The 15,000-nt window shown below is 45.2% G+C and overlaps 2 protein-coding genes across 5 annotated transcripts in view; both read right to left on the reverse strand.

Annotated features, from left to right (window-relative positions):
• glra4b (glycine receptor, alpha 4b) overlaps positions 1-3,846 on the reverse strand; it is a 10,345-nt gene extending 6,499 nt beyond the window's left edge. Inside the window, exons 1-2 of one of the 2 annotated variants that reach the window (XM_047809552.1) lie at positions 2,739-3,846; positions 104-231 (exon numbers count right to left, since the gene is read on the reverse strand). In XM_047809552.1, coding sequence (XP_047665508.1) covers positions 104-212 — 109 coding nt within the window. In that variant the 5' untranslated portion in view covers positions 213-231; positions 2,739-3,846. The other variant, XM_027178074.2, reaches the window with a different exon arrangement.
• A 135-nt stretch (positions 3,847-3,981) lies between these two features.
• The window catches only part of aifm1 (apoptosis inducing factor mitochondrion associated 1), an 11,674-nt gene continuing 655 nt past the window's right edge, over positions 3,982-15,000 (reverse strand). The window contains exons 2-19 of one of the 3 annotated variants that reach the window (XM_027178024.2): positions 13,738-13,868; positions 13,504-13,627; positions 13,139-13,165; positions 11,001-11,330; positions 10,795-10,854; positions 10,267-10,424; positions 9,234-9,364; positions 8,959-9,049; positions 8,767-8,851; positions 8,621-8,697; positions 8,403-8,511; positions 6,991-7,098; positions 6,716-6,804; positions 6,419-6,559; positions 6,126-6,268; positions 5,862-5,986; positions 5,500-5,687; positions 3,982-5,024 (exon numbers count right to left, since the gene is read on the reverse strand). In XM_027178024.2, coding sequence (XP_027033825.2) covers positions 4,953-5,024; positions 5,500-5,687; positions 5,862-5,986; positions 6,126-6,268; positions 6,419-6,559; positions 6,716-6,804; positions 6,991-7,098; positions 8,403-8,511; positions 8,621-8,697; positions 8,767-8,851; positions 8,959-9,049; positions 9,234-9,364; positions 10,267-10,424; positions 10,795-10,854; positions 11,001-11,330; positions 13,139-13,165; positions 13,504-13,627; positions 13,738-13,868 — 2,189 coding nt within the window. In that variant the 3' untranslated portion in view covers positions 3,982-4,952. The remainder of the gene's footprint in view (positions 5,025-5,499; positions 5,688-5,861; positions 5,987-6,125; positions 6,269-6,418; positions 6,560-6,715; positions 6,805-6,990; positions 7,099-8,402; positions 8,512-8,620; positions 8,698-8,766; positions 8,852-8,958; positions 9,050-9,233; positions 9,365-10,266; positions 10,425-10,794; positions 10,855-11,000; positions 11,331-13,138; positions 13,166-13,503; positions 13,628-13,737; positions 13,869-15,000) is intronic. The other 2 variants (XM_047809550.1, XM_047809551.1) reach the window with 2 other exon arrangements.

Genomic DNA, 15,000 nt, shown 5'->3' on the forward strand with positions numbered 1-15,000 from the left:
CCAACTTTTACACGGAAATATTACACACTGCACCTTTAAAATATTACACACTGCACCTTTAAAATATTACACACTGCACCTTTAAAAGTCGAGCCGATTGTACCTTTAAAATCTGGTCTGATGCGAGCATCGTAGCCTGACGTCTTTCCCATCAGCTTGTCCAGGAAGTCGGAGGGCGACATGGGCTTGGGCCTACCATTCGGAGATTTCATCTCCTTACCGAAAGAGAGTCTGGAAGAATCGGGACCAGAGAAAAAGACAGATTCGTTAGTAACAAACACGATGACTGATGTCTTCCAAACGGCAGATCCTGAAAAAGATCATGTCTTCTTACCTGCTACAATCAGAAGGTACTGGCTCTTTATTAGTAATTAGACTAATTCACTAATAATGACAGTAGAAGCCATTTAGTGCTCTGTGGGTGATTAGAATTTTATAATCGATGAGATATTTGATTGGAAGTCAGTGCATTGTGTATAAGACAGCGGTGATGTAATCATATCTCCTGGTTCTGGAGGAACCCAAACTCTGTAGTGAAGAAGGGTATCAGAAGAACCACCCTTACTTTGATGCTTTTCATGTTTCAAAAGATGCCCCTATAACACAGGGGGGTTTAATGCGACGTCTTCAGAGTTCCCCTAGGCTGGAGTTCTCCCAGCTCTTTCTAGAACATTCTTCCTGTCCAGTGCTTTTAAACATAGTGTGCAAACCTCCTCAGGTCTGAATCCCAAACTTCCAGATGTTAATGTTCTTGATTATATGATATGTGACAGGAAAGTTCCAGTCATTAGAATAACTACCATGCTCTCTCTCTCTCTCTCTCTCTCTCTCTCTCTCTCTCTCTCTCTCTCAGCTCTTATTACTTTTACTCTCCAATGAATCTGAATCCACATTAAGCCTCATTTCATGCGCACTTTCCTTCATTCCATTTCCTGATTGAACAGACAATTGCTCATTCATTCATTCATTCATCTTCTACCGCTTACCCAAACTTCTCGGGTCACGGGGAGCCTGTGCCTATCTCAGGCGTCATCGCGCATCGAGGCAGGATACACCCTGGACGGAGTGCCAACCCATCACAGGGCACACACACACTCTCATTCACTCACACACACACACACACACTACGGACAATTTTCCAGAGATGCCAATCAACCTACCATGCATGTCTTTGGACCGGGGGAGGAAACCGGAGTACCCGGAGGAAACCCCCGAGGCACAGGGAGAACATGCAAACTCCACACACAAGGCGGAGGCGGGAATCGAACCCCTAACCCTGGAAGTGTGAGGAGAACGTGCTAACCACTAAGCCACCGTGTCCCCTCATGAAATCATGAATATTCCAAAGGTTTTTTCTGCAATCCGGTCACCTGTAAATTCCCACCCACAAGCCAGCTTTCTCCTATCATATATCAGCTGTCCAACATGGAGACTGAAGCCTCCACCTCCAACCACATTGCTCACATGGCTCAGGGATAAAGCACCATCTGCCCTCTTCTTTATACGTACATGAACATACAGATGCTCATTGTTGGCCATGGTGTTAATGTGATTGACAGGAGGCAGAGAGTAAGCCCCTCCCACCCAGAGAGCACTGCTGATTTTGGTCTCCTGTCTCCTGGCTCTTTAGGCTGTCCCAGACGAGAGAGCGCTACCAAAGAACACCAAAATTGTTCCACCGTCTCACTTTTCATTGGTCAGCATCTGATCACATGACTTCATCATGACCTAGAGACCATGTGCCTCATCCACTGAAGCAGAATGTAAATGTTTCTCTTCCAATTGCAGTAACTGATATCAATCCAGGCAGCACTGTCTCAAAATGTCAGCATCCTCAATTACAGATGTGTGAATACACAACACACACACACACACACACACACACACACACACACACAACACACACTAATACTCCTTTTACAAGATGGAATTAATTCCTCAGATTATCCGTGATAAGGAACCTCAGGAGACAGCTTTGTTTTTCCAAACAGGAGCCAAAGAAAATCTCGCTCATCTGATCAGGTGCGTATTGAATATCACGATGTGTTGAATTTATAATAATCGGCACATGCCTCGTCTTCTCGAACACACACACACACACACACACACACACACACACACACAAACACACACAAATATGGATACAAAATGTGACTATAATACTTTTCCATACACACACACACAAATATGGATCCAAAGTGTGACTATAATACTTTCCCATACACACACACACACACACACACACACACACACACACACTTTTCCAAACCTGACCAACACAACTTCAAACTGATTTCATTCCATTTAAAATCCTTACCTGACGACTCCACATAACCGAAAAAACACTAAAATCCACGCCACCTTCTGCAGTTTTGGGATCATTCTGCTCTCTTCCTTCCTTGATGAAACGTAATGCTCCAAAATCGTAGGACCAAGATCTTCCCCCACACACACACACTCTTCTCCTCCCACACTGCTGGACTCACAATCCACATGAAGCTTTCTGAGAAGTGCCAGCAAGTTTTACAGTGTGTGTGTGTGTGTGTGTGTGTGGCTTAACACAGTCTCCCTCCTTTATTTCTTTTCTCTCTCTGGTCACGCTAGCCGAAGGAACCGGAGCAGAGGCAGATGCGTGTGTGTGTGTGTTTGCAGGCATCAGGGCATGTGATGCGTTTAAAGACATTTATAAGAGTAAACAACTGTGACACGTACGCACCCCGAAGGCTTCGCTCCCTTACCTTCGTTGTCATTTCATTTCACTCTCTGTCTACTTTCTCTCTCCATCTCACAGACCTGTAGCCTTCCACTCCACTGAGGATTCGTTTTTTTTTACCCCCTGATCCTCCATGACAGGAGGCAGATTGATCTTTTGTGGTCGTACGTGGAGCATAACACAGTGTGAAATATTTTGAAGGGCCGTACGACCGTAGCTGATTTAACGGTCCGTGGTGGTAGAAGCCAGCGTGGTGGTGGTGGTGGTGATGTGCACCTTCACCCAGCCTCCAAAACTCTAAAGCACATCCTACTGTCCAGACAGCGTGTGTAATGTGAGGTGACCTTGAGGAGAAGTGAGAAACACACACACACACACACACACACACACACACACAGATTGAAAGGCCACGCGACTGTTCAGGAGCAGACGATGAGTCTCAGGCCCTGGAGGATGATGTATATTTCATGTTGCCTGGACTCTGACTGACCTGAGGTTTATAAAAACCAGAGACAGAGAGACAGACAGAAACAGAGAGCAAGAAGAACATGCTGAAGGAGTGAGAGACAAAAAGAGGAAGAGACAAAGAGACAGTTCTTATAAGTGACAAAGATTTGGGAGAGAGACAGAAGATGAGAGATATCAAGAAAGACGTACAGACAGACAGACATGTGCAGAAGGCAGAGAGAGAGAGAGAGAGAGAGAGAGAGAGAGAGAGAGAGAGAGAGAAAAAACCCTTTCTTTTTCTAAATCAGTGGAATATTTTTCATCACCACAGTTGAGCCTATCAGATTTTACACAAGGTTCTGATGCTTGCGGCTTAGAAAGCGCACAGGACGCCGATGCTCCGTGGTGCGATTTTTCTGCATGTTTAAACCGCATCCGCTGTTGATTCCTTGAGGAAAACGTTCTCTCCTCGCCGGCTGTGTACACGGACCGACTCGTTCCTCACCTGCACCTCCTTTACATTTACATTCACAGCATTCGGCAGACGCCTTTATCCAGAGTGACTTACATTATCTCTCTCTCTCTTTTTTTTTATATACAGCTGAGCAATTGAGGGTTAAGGGCCTTTCTCAGGGGCCCAACAGTAGCAGCTTGGTGGACCTGGGATTGAACTCGCAACCTTCTGATTGGTAGCCCAACACCTTAACTACTGGGCTACGGAATGTCTTTCTGATGGAAAACGTGAAACTGATTTTAGATTTGCTTCATCGACCTCCAAACGAACCTCAGTAAGGAGACGCAAAACACACAAAAACACAGGACAAGTTCAAAACCAGGTGGTTTTAATCAAGTATCAGGTGAACAGATCGTGTCACGCGGCTCAGGACAGACGAGAGAGGAGTTTGTGCAGCTTAGTCTCAAGGGTTCAAAAGAAAAAAAACCCCAAAAGAATCACACACACGTTTATTCGATGAAATGTTCAGGAGACGCTTCACCCTGAGTCCCAACACTGTTTCTCACACACACACACACACACACACACACACACACACACACACACACACACACACACACACACACACACACACACACACACACACACACACACACACACACACACCCACCCTTGACCGCTTCCCCTTGTTTAAGTGGCATTCCTTTAAATCCGCTCGTCCGCCTCAAGGTCGTTGGTTTAACCCCACAGACGGTTTGAGTTGAGTCAATGTCACCATCGGCGATTTCCCCAGAAGTCAACGATGCAAATCCTGAAAATATTGGATGAAGCTACACTGGACGCTGCTAGAAGCTGCACATCACATCTTACATACATACTCTCAGTAACAAATATATACCATTGGCTCAAATATACTGTTCTTTCTGTAAATGTTCTCTGGTTTAAAAAAGACAAATAAAACAGTGACCACATCTGTACCGTTTTTACCATGAAGGGGACTAAAGGGGTCTTAAAGCGGTGTTGGACCACCAAAATGACGTGGTGTGGATCCTGACGTGGGGTTTCTACACCTCATGCAGCCAGAAAGTCGAGACTCTGGGAAACGGTTCAGGATTATACGTTTACTGACTTCACTAGAAAACATGGACAGTGTTCCTGTATAAACGACAGGTTTTCCTGAACAGGACCAAGTCCATTACTGAACCGCTGGGCTGGAGGCAGAGCCGAAGGTCTGAGAAAGTTCACGGCCAAGTGGTGTGTGTGTGTGTGTGTGTGTGTGTGTGTTTTAATTTCTGCAGAAGTATTTTTCCCAGCTCCACAAGTACCGGATGAGCGTGTTTAGTCTTCGTGAATATTGAAGAGCTTGGCCACTTCGTTTAGATCCGCGTGCTCCTCTCCATCCTTAATGATCTAAACATGAAAAACACATCAGATGCTGATGATGGACAGAATACTGAAAAAAGTTGAGCTTATGAGGATAAAGCATTCGTTTGGATAAAACACAGACAGAGAGAGGGAGAGAGAGAGAGAGAGAGAGAGAGCGTGCAGGCGAATCAGTGAGTCGGAGGGCGAGCGAGTCAGTGAGTCTGAGGGCGAGCGAGTCAGTGAGTCTGAGGGCGAGCGAGTCAGTGAGTCGGAGGGCGAGCGAGTCAGTGAGTCGGAGGGCGAGCGAGTCAGTGAGTCAGGGGGCAAGAGAGTCAGAGGGCGAGTGAATCGGTGAGGCAGAGGGCGAGTGAACCGGTGAGGCAGAGGGCGAGTGAACCGGTGAGGCAGAGGGCGAGTGAACCGGTGAGGCAGAGGGCGAGTGAACCGGTGAGGCAGAGGGCGAGTGAACCAGTGAGTTTATGGAGAAGTGAGAAGTCCGTCAGTCAGACAGTGAGTTTACCTTCCTGGCGATCGGCATCCTGTTAAATACGTTCCACAGCACAATTCCGACCACCACTTTGTCCCTCAGGTAAAAGATGACTCCTTTCCCATAATTCTCCTGCGATGTGGGGGGGGCAGGTGTTGTTGCAGCAGGGGTAAGTGTTCCGGCAACTGCCTCTGTCTCACTCTCTGACCTGATTCCTGTACCTGAACAAACACGAACACACGAGTGCTTACAGAATAGAACAGAAGTAGGGAATGTAAAAAAGACAAAGTTTACTCAATACAGGTTGAATGGTGTGTGTGTGTGTGTGTGTGTGTGTGTGTGTGTGTGTGTGTGTGTAGAGGAACGAGCATGCTTTACTGTACAAGTGTGTGTACCTGATTGCTCAGTAGCTGCTTTGGGTGTGTCCTTGGCAGTAGCTTTGGCAAACACTCCTACAGTTGGGAGACTGCTGTCTACAATACCGATGGCTTCGTATCCTACATCAGGGCCGAGGTCACTCCTAACACACACACACACACACACACACACACACACACACACACACACACACCAGAGTCAGTGCTGTTTATTAACTGGACAATAAAACCAATAAATGTGCATAAATGTGTGTGTGTGTGTGTGTGTGTGTATGTACGTACCAGAACATGGACTGGTGCCAGTAGGGCTTTTTGGCTCCAGTCATGTTTTCTCCGGCGAGTCTGCCGCTCACCACTGCATGATCATGATGCTCCACCCGCCTCCGACCCAGTTTGATGTCATAGAAACATGCAGCATCACCTGCCTGTACACACACAACGATTGTAAAGTGTCCATAATAATACAGTGTGTGTTACAGACTGCACAACTCATCGCCGGTAGGTTATAAAGCAGAGGAAAAGAATAACTATGGTGTAGATGCAGACAGCTGTGAGATGGAGTCAGTCACACACACCACCCAGATGTTGGAGCGCGCCTGCAGCTCGGCGTTCACCCGAAACCCTCCGAAGTCTGAGTCGATTTCCAGGCCGGCTGATTTCGCCAGCTCGACACTGGGCTCCAAACCCACGGCTGCCACGATGTGATCCGTCTTTACCTACACACACACACACACACACACACACACACACACACACACACACACACACACACACACACACACACACACACACACACACACACAGCAGTGTGTTGAGTAACTGCTGAGTGTCAGTAACAGGCTGTAAGACCACACACTGTGCCGCTCACTCACCAGACGCCCGTCCTTTAGTTTAATCTCCACTTTTCCGTCCTTATAGGACACGTTCTTAACCACGGCCTCCGCCAGCACCTGGACGCCCTCTGCCAGAGGTCAAAGGTCAGGAGAGTCAGAAATGTGCTGACATCCAGATCAATGGGAAAAATCTAGAATATTCTATACATCATTGTATTTAGATGTTTTTTTTTAGCTTTAAGATGAGAGAATTTATTTAGAGTTCCACAAACGTCGCTTTAACATTCGCTAATAAACCACCGTCTCTTTATCACCTCTGTTCACTTTCTCTGTGGTCCAGTTGCTCAGGTACTCAGGCAGAACTTTAGCCATGTTCCCTTTCTCTGGGAACATCTGGATCACCTCCAGGCCCAGATCATGAGCTAGAGAGAGAGAGAGAGAGAGAGAGAGAGAGAGAGAGAGAGAGAGAGAGAGAGAGAGAGACAGAGGGAGATAGAGAGAGAGACAGAGGGAGATAGAGACAGAGAGAGAGGGAGAGAGGGACAGAGAGAGAGAGAGAGAGAGAGAGAGAGAGAGAGAGAGAGACAGAGGGAGATAGAGAGAAAGATAGAGGCAGATAGAGACAGAGAGAGTGAGAGAGAGGGAGAGAGAGAGAGAGAGAGAGAGAGAGAGAGAGAGAGAGAGAGAAAGATAGAGACAGAGAGAGTGAGAGAGAGGGACAGAGGGGGAGAAAGAGAGAGAGAGAGTGAGAGAGAGAGAGTGAGAGAGAAAGATATAGACAGACAGACAGAGTGTGAGAGAGTGAGAGATACATAGGGAGAGAGGGACAGAGGGAGATAGAGGGAGAGAGAGAGAGAGAGAGAGAGACATAGGGAGATAGAGAGAGAGAGAAAGATAGAGACAGAGAGAGAGAGGGAGAGAGAGACAGAGAGAGACAGAGGGAGATAGAGAGAGAGAAAGATAGAGACAGAGAGAGACAGAGAGAGAGAGGGAGAGAGAGACAGAGAGAGAGAGACAGAGAGAGAGAGAGAGAGAGACAGACAGAGGTGTGAAATGTGTTGTGTGGCAGGTTTTGTATTTAATAGATCCTCACACACACAGATCCTCACACAGAGAGATCCTCACACACAGATCCTCACACACACAGATCCTCACACACACAGATCCTCACACACACAGATCCTCACACACACAGATCCTCACACACACAGAGATCCTCACAGGAGACGTGACGAGAATTGGACAAAATGTGAAGGAAAATTAAATCCTGCTAAATGAAAGCGCTGGTTTTGAGACCGTACAGAAATCGTAGTTCTGTATGACGTCGTGTTCCATCTGTGTTTGTTTATTGTGTGAGACCTGTTATCTGAAACGTATCTATTTTACTTTTATTTATTTATTTTTGTGTGCCTTTTTTTCTATCTTTATCTAAAATGTAACTGTTATATTTATTTATTTATTTATTATTTGTCTTATGCTACAGCTGTAGCTCAGTTACAGCAAAATGTTGTATTTCTGTTCTATCTAAAATAATATCTATAATGAACGGTTTATAAAGGGCTCAGACTTCTGAAAGCTGACACACTTCCAGAGATACAAACGACTCTGACTCATCCCCGGCTTCGCATTGTTGCCCCGTCCGTGGTGCGAGTGTGTTGACCTGATTCTCTACCATGTGCCTGCTGGCTCTGTATATGTGTGTGTGTGTGTGTGTGTGTATACACACATCTCCTGCCCAAGGCGCAGGCCAGCTCGCTGCCCAGGAAACCGCCCCCGATGATGGTGATGGACTTCAGCTCTCGGGAAACTTTCTCCAGCGCTTTGAAGTCCTCGATCTGTGCAGAGCAGTGAGGAGGAAAATATAACATGGGCTTAAAGTGTGATGGAAAACCTGGTTAAAAAAAAGGACATGAAATAAATCTCTGTTTATGTGATGATACACACCTTCCTAAAAAGTGTAGTCCTGTTCTTCACCTCCTCGCTGGCTCGCTCAATTACCTGCAGGTTCCTGGGAATTCCACCTGCCACACACATTTTATATATATATATATATCCATTGTGTGTGTGTGTGTGATTGTGTGTCTTTTTACCTGTGGCAATCAGACACTTGTCATAGGAGATCTCCACACCATCACTCAGTTTTACTTTATTCTCTCTAACGTCCATGTGCACCACCTACAGGACACGCGCGCACACACACCCACCGAATAAGCTTCTCTTACACACACGCATGCTTTTGGAGAACTCTTCGAACAAATGTTGCGAAGCGAGAGATCTCTCACCTTCTTGCCTGTCAGCACGGCCACGCCTCCGTTTTCCACCAATTCTAGCTCACTGGGGTTCACGTAGAAAGAAGATGGCTGAAAATAAATGCTGAAAATCACACACACACACACACACACACACACACACACGATGTAGGTTAATGCAAAGTTGACAAACTGCATCGTGTAACAATGAACAGAAGAATATATAAATTCTCAACATTATATATTTATAAACGTTTTCATAGTCCTTACACACACACACACACACACACAAACACACACACACACACCTCCTCTCTTTGCCATTCCACTGTTTGAAGCGCAGCGTTTCCGTGACAGCGGAGTCATCAGAGAACCACAGCTCTTTGGACAGAGGAGGCCTCATGTACGGCAGTTCGGCTTCTTCGGTCACGATCAGAACCTGCACGTGAAACAGGACGTTCACCTCAGAAGGTATTAGAAACTGTTCTAGAATTGAAATTGGCTGAATAGAAATGTGTGCATATAAATCTCTTAATGAGCAATTAAACTCTGTGAGCACTGAGCAACGTCACTCCCAACTGTTATTCTTGTTCAAAGCAAAATTCCCAAAATGGCAGAGACAATTCTGTACCTAGCTCCTGACATGTAGGTTGATATAGGGCCTTTTTACACCCGGTCACTTCGTGTGTTGTCTCTGATCCGATAGCTATCTGATTTATTAAAACTGTCCCGTTTACATCAGGCCACATAAACGCGTCTCGGCGAATCGGATATCGATCCGATCTTTCTACTCTTGCCCAAAATGCTGATATATTTGACCTCATTTCCGGGGTAATTGAAATGGAACACGCTTTGGTGTACGCGGTTTTCAGAACGCGATCAAAAAGACGACAAAAAAACTGGTTACGACGTTTATGCTACAAAAAACAGCGTTTACTGTTTGCTGCATTTTCGCTGGCGGCAGCAGCGCGTTTTAAGCCCCGACGAGACGCCTGGGTGAAAGATCACCTGCGAGTGACGTAGTTCCGTTTGGGAGGAGTATAGCGCTGACGTATGTGGCTCGAACAACCACATTCATTTACACCTGTCCAGTTTCATCTGAAACGCGTCCCAGACCTCCTCCTGAAGGGGTTTGTACCATCGGGTTTATATCCGTCTCGAAAACATTTCGGAGGGCATTTAGACCTGGTCTTTTTACCATCGGGTGGATATCGGATCACAGAAAACGCTTGAAGTGACCAGGTGTAAAAAACCCCATAGACAGAAAACAATAACCAGAATTTTATGGGATAACATATTTCCATTCCCAAAGTGCTAACACTTAGAGAGGGTATTACTCACCCGAGCGCCAGGATCACGGGCACGAATAGATCTCGCTGCTGCAAACGACGCAGTTCCACCACCGATCAGGAGGTAAGGGGCGTGCGCAGGGACCTCACGGAGGGCAGCTGAGACTTCTACAGGGGCAGCAGTACTGGACACCGGTACAGGTTCAGGCTCTAAAATGAAGACATGCAGGTTCACTGGCCAAATACCGTAGTAGTTACAGCGTCCATCAATAAAAGCCATCTCTTCAAGACGAAGCTAAGTGTGGGGGGATAAAGAACTTCAGGATAACAGGATTTCCATAAGAAAGGTTAGTCCCATGTGTGAGTTATTAGCATTAACAGCTAGCGTTACAATTATCACACATTTCATCAAAAAGACCCGACGACAAAATAAAAAAACATGACCGGTGGGTTCGGGTAAACGCCCTGAGGTAAAGAAGGCCCACTATGAAAAGGACTCCCGAGACTGAGACACCAATGAAGTGGCAACATTATGTTAAAAAACTGTTTGGTTTCCATCCAGTTAATACTGGACTCTTACCACTGTGGGATACTGGTGGGGTCTCAGGCACGCTTTCTGCCACCACTTCAGGCACGGGCTCTGTTGGTTTTTACGCGACGTAAAAGAGAAAAAAAAATTAACCAAATTCCACAAAAAAAAACAAACATCTAACGTTCACACCAGCTCCTTCATTTGTTCTATTATAAATACATCTTCGGGACTCCATGCAGAAGTAACAGGCTTACCGCTCTCAACAACAGGATCTGGAGGTTCTTCGGCAGATTTTTCTTCGGTGACATGCGATTCGGTTACAGGAGCTCCGAGAGCCACTTCTTCCCCACCTTGTTCTCTTACGGATGATTCAGAAAAAAGGGCTTCTGGGACAGCTTCTGTTACAGAAGGTTCTGGTGTAGAAGAAGTGGAAGCTTCTGGTGCAGAGTCTTCCAAGACAGATTCAGGAGTAGGTTCTGCTTCAACTTGCTCAGACACGAGAGATCCTGGTGGCATTGGTTCTTGTGAAGGTTCTTCAACCGAAGACTCGTGTACGGGTTCAGAGACATCGTCAGCCGTGTATTCTAATACCACAGAGGAGCACATATACGAGAACGATGATTGAAAAATTTGAATGAAAGATTCTCGGAAAGTCCTTCCGATCCGAAAGATGGCTCGAGGCTCGTACCGTTGCCTCGGTAACCACTTCCTTTTCCTGTTGTCCTAGAAGATATCTCTGCAAACCAAGAGGTCAAACTCAAAGGAAAAATAAACGTGGAATCTCTTCTTCTTACCCCTTCCAGCAGGTGCAGGTTCTTGTTTAGTTGTCTAGTTTGCTGGTTCTATGACCTACTAGTGCTTACAAAACAGTCCAGCAAGAGAAACGTAACAAATTGACAGGCGACTTAATTCCAGAGTATCTCAAGTATCCATGTAGGAAGTAATATAAATGGCCCAGAGAACAATCAAATGGTTTACTGTGTTTAAAAAAAACACACAAATTAAAGCAATCAAATCCCACCCAAGATACTGCACTGCACATGAAGCCAAGTACATGAGCGGACATGAGACAACGTTCAGGTTAGTTTGAGACGGAAGGGAGACAGGACTGTTAACGATGACGACAACAAACGTTCAGAAGGAAAGTGTTCGATGGAGTGACAAGAGTGAATTTCACCTCAGACCGATCGGTTCTTAGCGACCACTTTAGAAAAGTTGGCGGCTCGAAAAGGGACGTTGGCAAACGTGTGGAAGACAAAATGACCAGACAGGCAATGAGGACAGACATGTTAGAGAGATGGTGAGTAGCATGGTGCAAAGATTAACGTGCAGCTACGGTCAGTGTGAAAACATCGATGTGCTCGCTACATGCAACACTCGACAGGCAGTTGTGCGGTGTGAAAGGAGAACGTGTTCTACAAGTGCTCGGTTCATGAGGGTTCACAAGGTACACAGGTTCAGGTACAGACCATGTCTCAAACTGCTAGCGAGGCAGGAAATGCTAAGCATCCGAGACACAGCTGTGATGTGCGGTGCATCTACAGAACCTGATGGTTCGTCTTCCGCAGCGTCAGTAAGACGGTGCTGCTTCTGGACGAGAGGAGAAAGGGCACTCGACGTACCTCCAGCACCCTGATCGCTTATCGTCCACATACTGAATTATACGAGAAATGGTACAAATTTTGTGTAACACTAAAGACACATTCGCTACCTTTTGTAGTCCTGGAGCAAAAGTTTATACACTAACTGATTAAAACTAACCGACTTCCAGAATAAAAGTCTTACACACGTCTTTAGCTGCGGATGCTAGATGCTCTTTTGCTAGATGGTGGATTTATCTGTAGGATGATTTATAAACACTTTACCTGCTGGATAATCTTTACAGGTTGTTCACCTGCCTGCATTTTTCCCATTCTGACATCTAACGGAAATTTTCATTTTGTTAAAAACGTATCTGAACAACATCGAGCCTCAAAACCTGCCACAGCATGTGAGCGTGCAGACGCTGACCTGCTCATGCAGAAGAAGCAGAGAGAATGTAATGTCAAGCCAAGAGAAGGTACAGAGTCTGAACTTTTACACACAAAAATTACTGGGATGGATGGATGGATGGATGGATGGAAAAACAGACTGGTGTAAGGCACTGATTAAGATGTGAAGAATATATTGGACGTTCTTGGAAACTGAGGATGTCTGACAAAGTTTAGTTTTTTTTTAATGTTTATATATATTTGTTTAATGATTTGATTAAATATATATAATGTGTTTAATGAGAATATTATATATATATATATATATATATATATATATATATATATATATAGTAGTAGTATATATATGTGTGTGTGTGTGTGTGTGCGTGTGCGTTCATGCATGAAGGACTAATTCTCACCTTTTGCTGGTTCTGTCACTGCTTCTGCTGCAAGAGAGAAAGAATAATTTAGTTTTATCTGTCTTTATTTCTTTCTCGCCTGTTTTAGCATTAAAGCGCTGTCTAATTTATGCAGCACGTGAACATCGCAACACAATTAGTGAAAAAAATCAAAGAGAAGGTTAAAATAAAAAGAGAGAATATTTTTGATAATCAATCATGAATCCAATCAATTCTGGAGAATAAGTCCGACGACCGTAAACACACATACTATATTTAGGCTAACTCAGAAACGAAAACTCGTTAACACACACAAACACACACACACACACACACACACACACACACACACAATCCAGGGTGAGTGGGTTTCCTCCATGACCTACCTGTGACCTTCGGTTCTATCTTTACTGGAGCGGTGGGAAGTTCTGCCACTTTTTTTGACCTTTCCTCGAGTTCTTTTATTCGCTCCGAGTATCTCGCGCTGTCTCCCGTAATCGTGCGATAAGCCTTCGAACAAAAAAAATCACAACAAACAATCGTTCACTCAAAATTTACCCTGATGTTCAACCAACAAATTTTTGGTTTGAAGAATAAAAATAAATCGGTCTGATACTCACATAAACTCCGCCTCCCAGACAGGTGGCTCCCACCAGCACATAGTATATATAATTTTCTCCGCCTCCTCCTAACGGACCGGAGGACATGTGGGTCTGCGGTGCGAATGCCGGTCTTTTGTCATTTCTCAGCACTGCAGAAAAAAACGCCACAACGCTTTACAGCTGGAACACTTCCATTTAACCTGCAGCTACCGATGAGAGTCGACTCTTTTTGAAGCGAGTCAGATCAATTGAGTCAGCTCACCGATTCGTCTGTTTTTTAAAGTGAATCAGGTCGTCCGACACAACTCACCGATAAGAGTCGACTCTTTTTGAAGTGAGTCAGATCAATTGACTCAGCTCACCGATTCGATTCATCTGTTTTTTAAAGTGAATCAGGTCGTCCGACACAACTCACCGATAAGAGTCGACTCTTTTTGAAGTGAGTCAGATCAATTGACTCAGCTCACCGATTCGATTCGTCTGTTTTTTAAAGTGAATCAGGTCGTCCGACACAACTCACCGATAAGAGTTGACTCTTTCGACTCTTAATTGATTCGGTGCTATTTGGTGTAAAGCCGACAGCTTTGTGATCGGAATCAGAATCAGGTTATATCTTGAACCCCTGTGTCTTTTGAAAGTCTCTAGAACATCACTGCCCTTAACACAGATTTTGAACGTGTTTAGATCCTCGTGAGCTTTAGAACATACTTTTTCTAGAAATTAGAGAGCCTTTATTTTAAACCTGAATAACTTGAGCACATCTTTAGAACAACTTCCTTCTACAGAATCTCAGTGTCAATGAAATGTTTTAGATCCTGTGTTTCTCTATGGACAGAAACCTCTTAAATGTTTAAGTAAAAAAACACTTGTGGACCCTTTGGTCTAACGTCTAGTCTAGTGTTTAACGTCATGAGTAAAGTGAAGCCCAGTCCAGCTCTCAGTAAGCTTCTTAGCTTGTCATTAGCTTCTCTGAGCCTTTCAGCAGCAGGTGTTAATGAAGTCACTGTGGTGCCCAGGACCAGGTACAACCTGCTGGAGAACTGAACTTAAACTGACAGGGAACTTAGCTGGAACACACACACACACACACACTCACACACACACACACACACACACACACACTCACACAGACACTCACACAGACACTCACACACACACTCACTCATACACACACACACACACAGACACTCACACTCACAGAGACACTCACACAGACACTCACACACACACTCACACACACACTCACACACACACTCACTCATACACACACACACACACACA

Source organism: Tachysurus fulvidraco, chromosome 26 (genome assembly GCF_022655615.1).
Source record: "Tachysurus fulvidraco isolate hzauxx_2018 chromosome 26, HZAU_PFXX_2.0, whole genome shotgun sequence".
In the NCBI taxonomy this organism is placed as follows: Eukaryota; Metazoa; Chordata; class Actinopteri; order Siluriformes; family Bagridae; genus Tachysurus; species Tachysurus fulvidraco.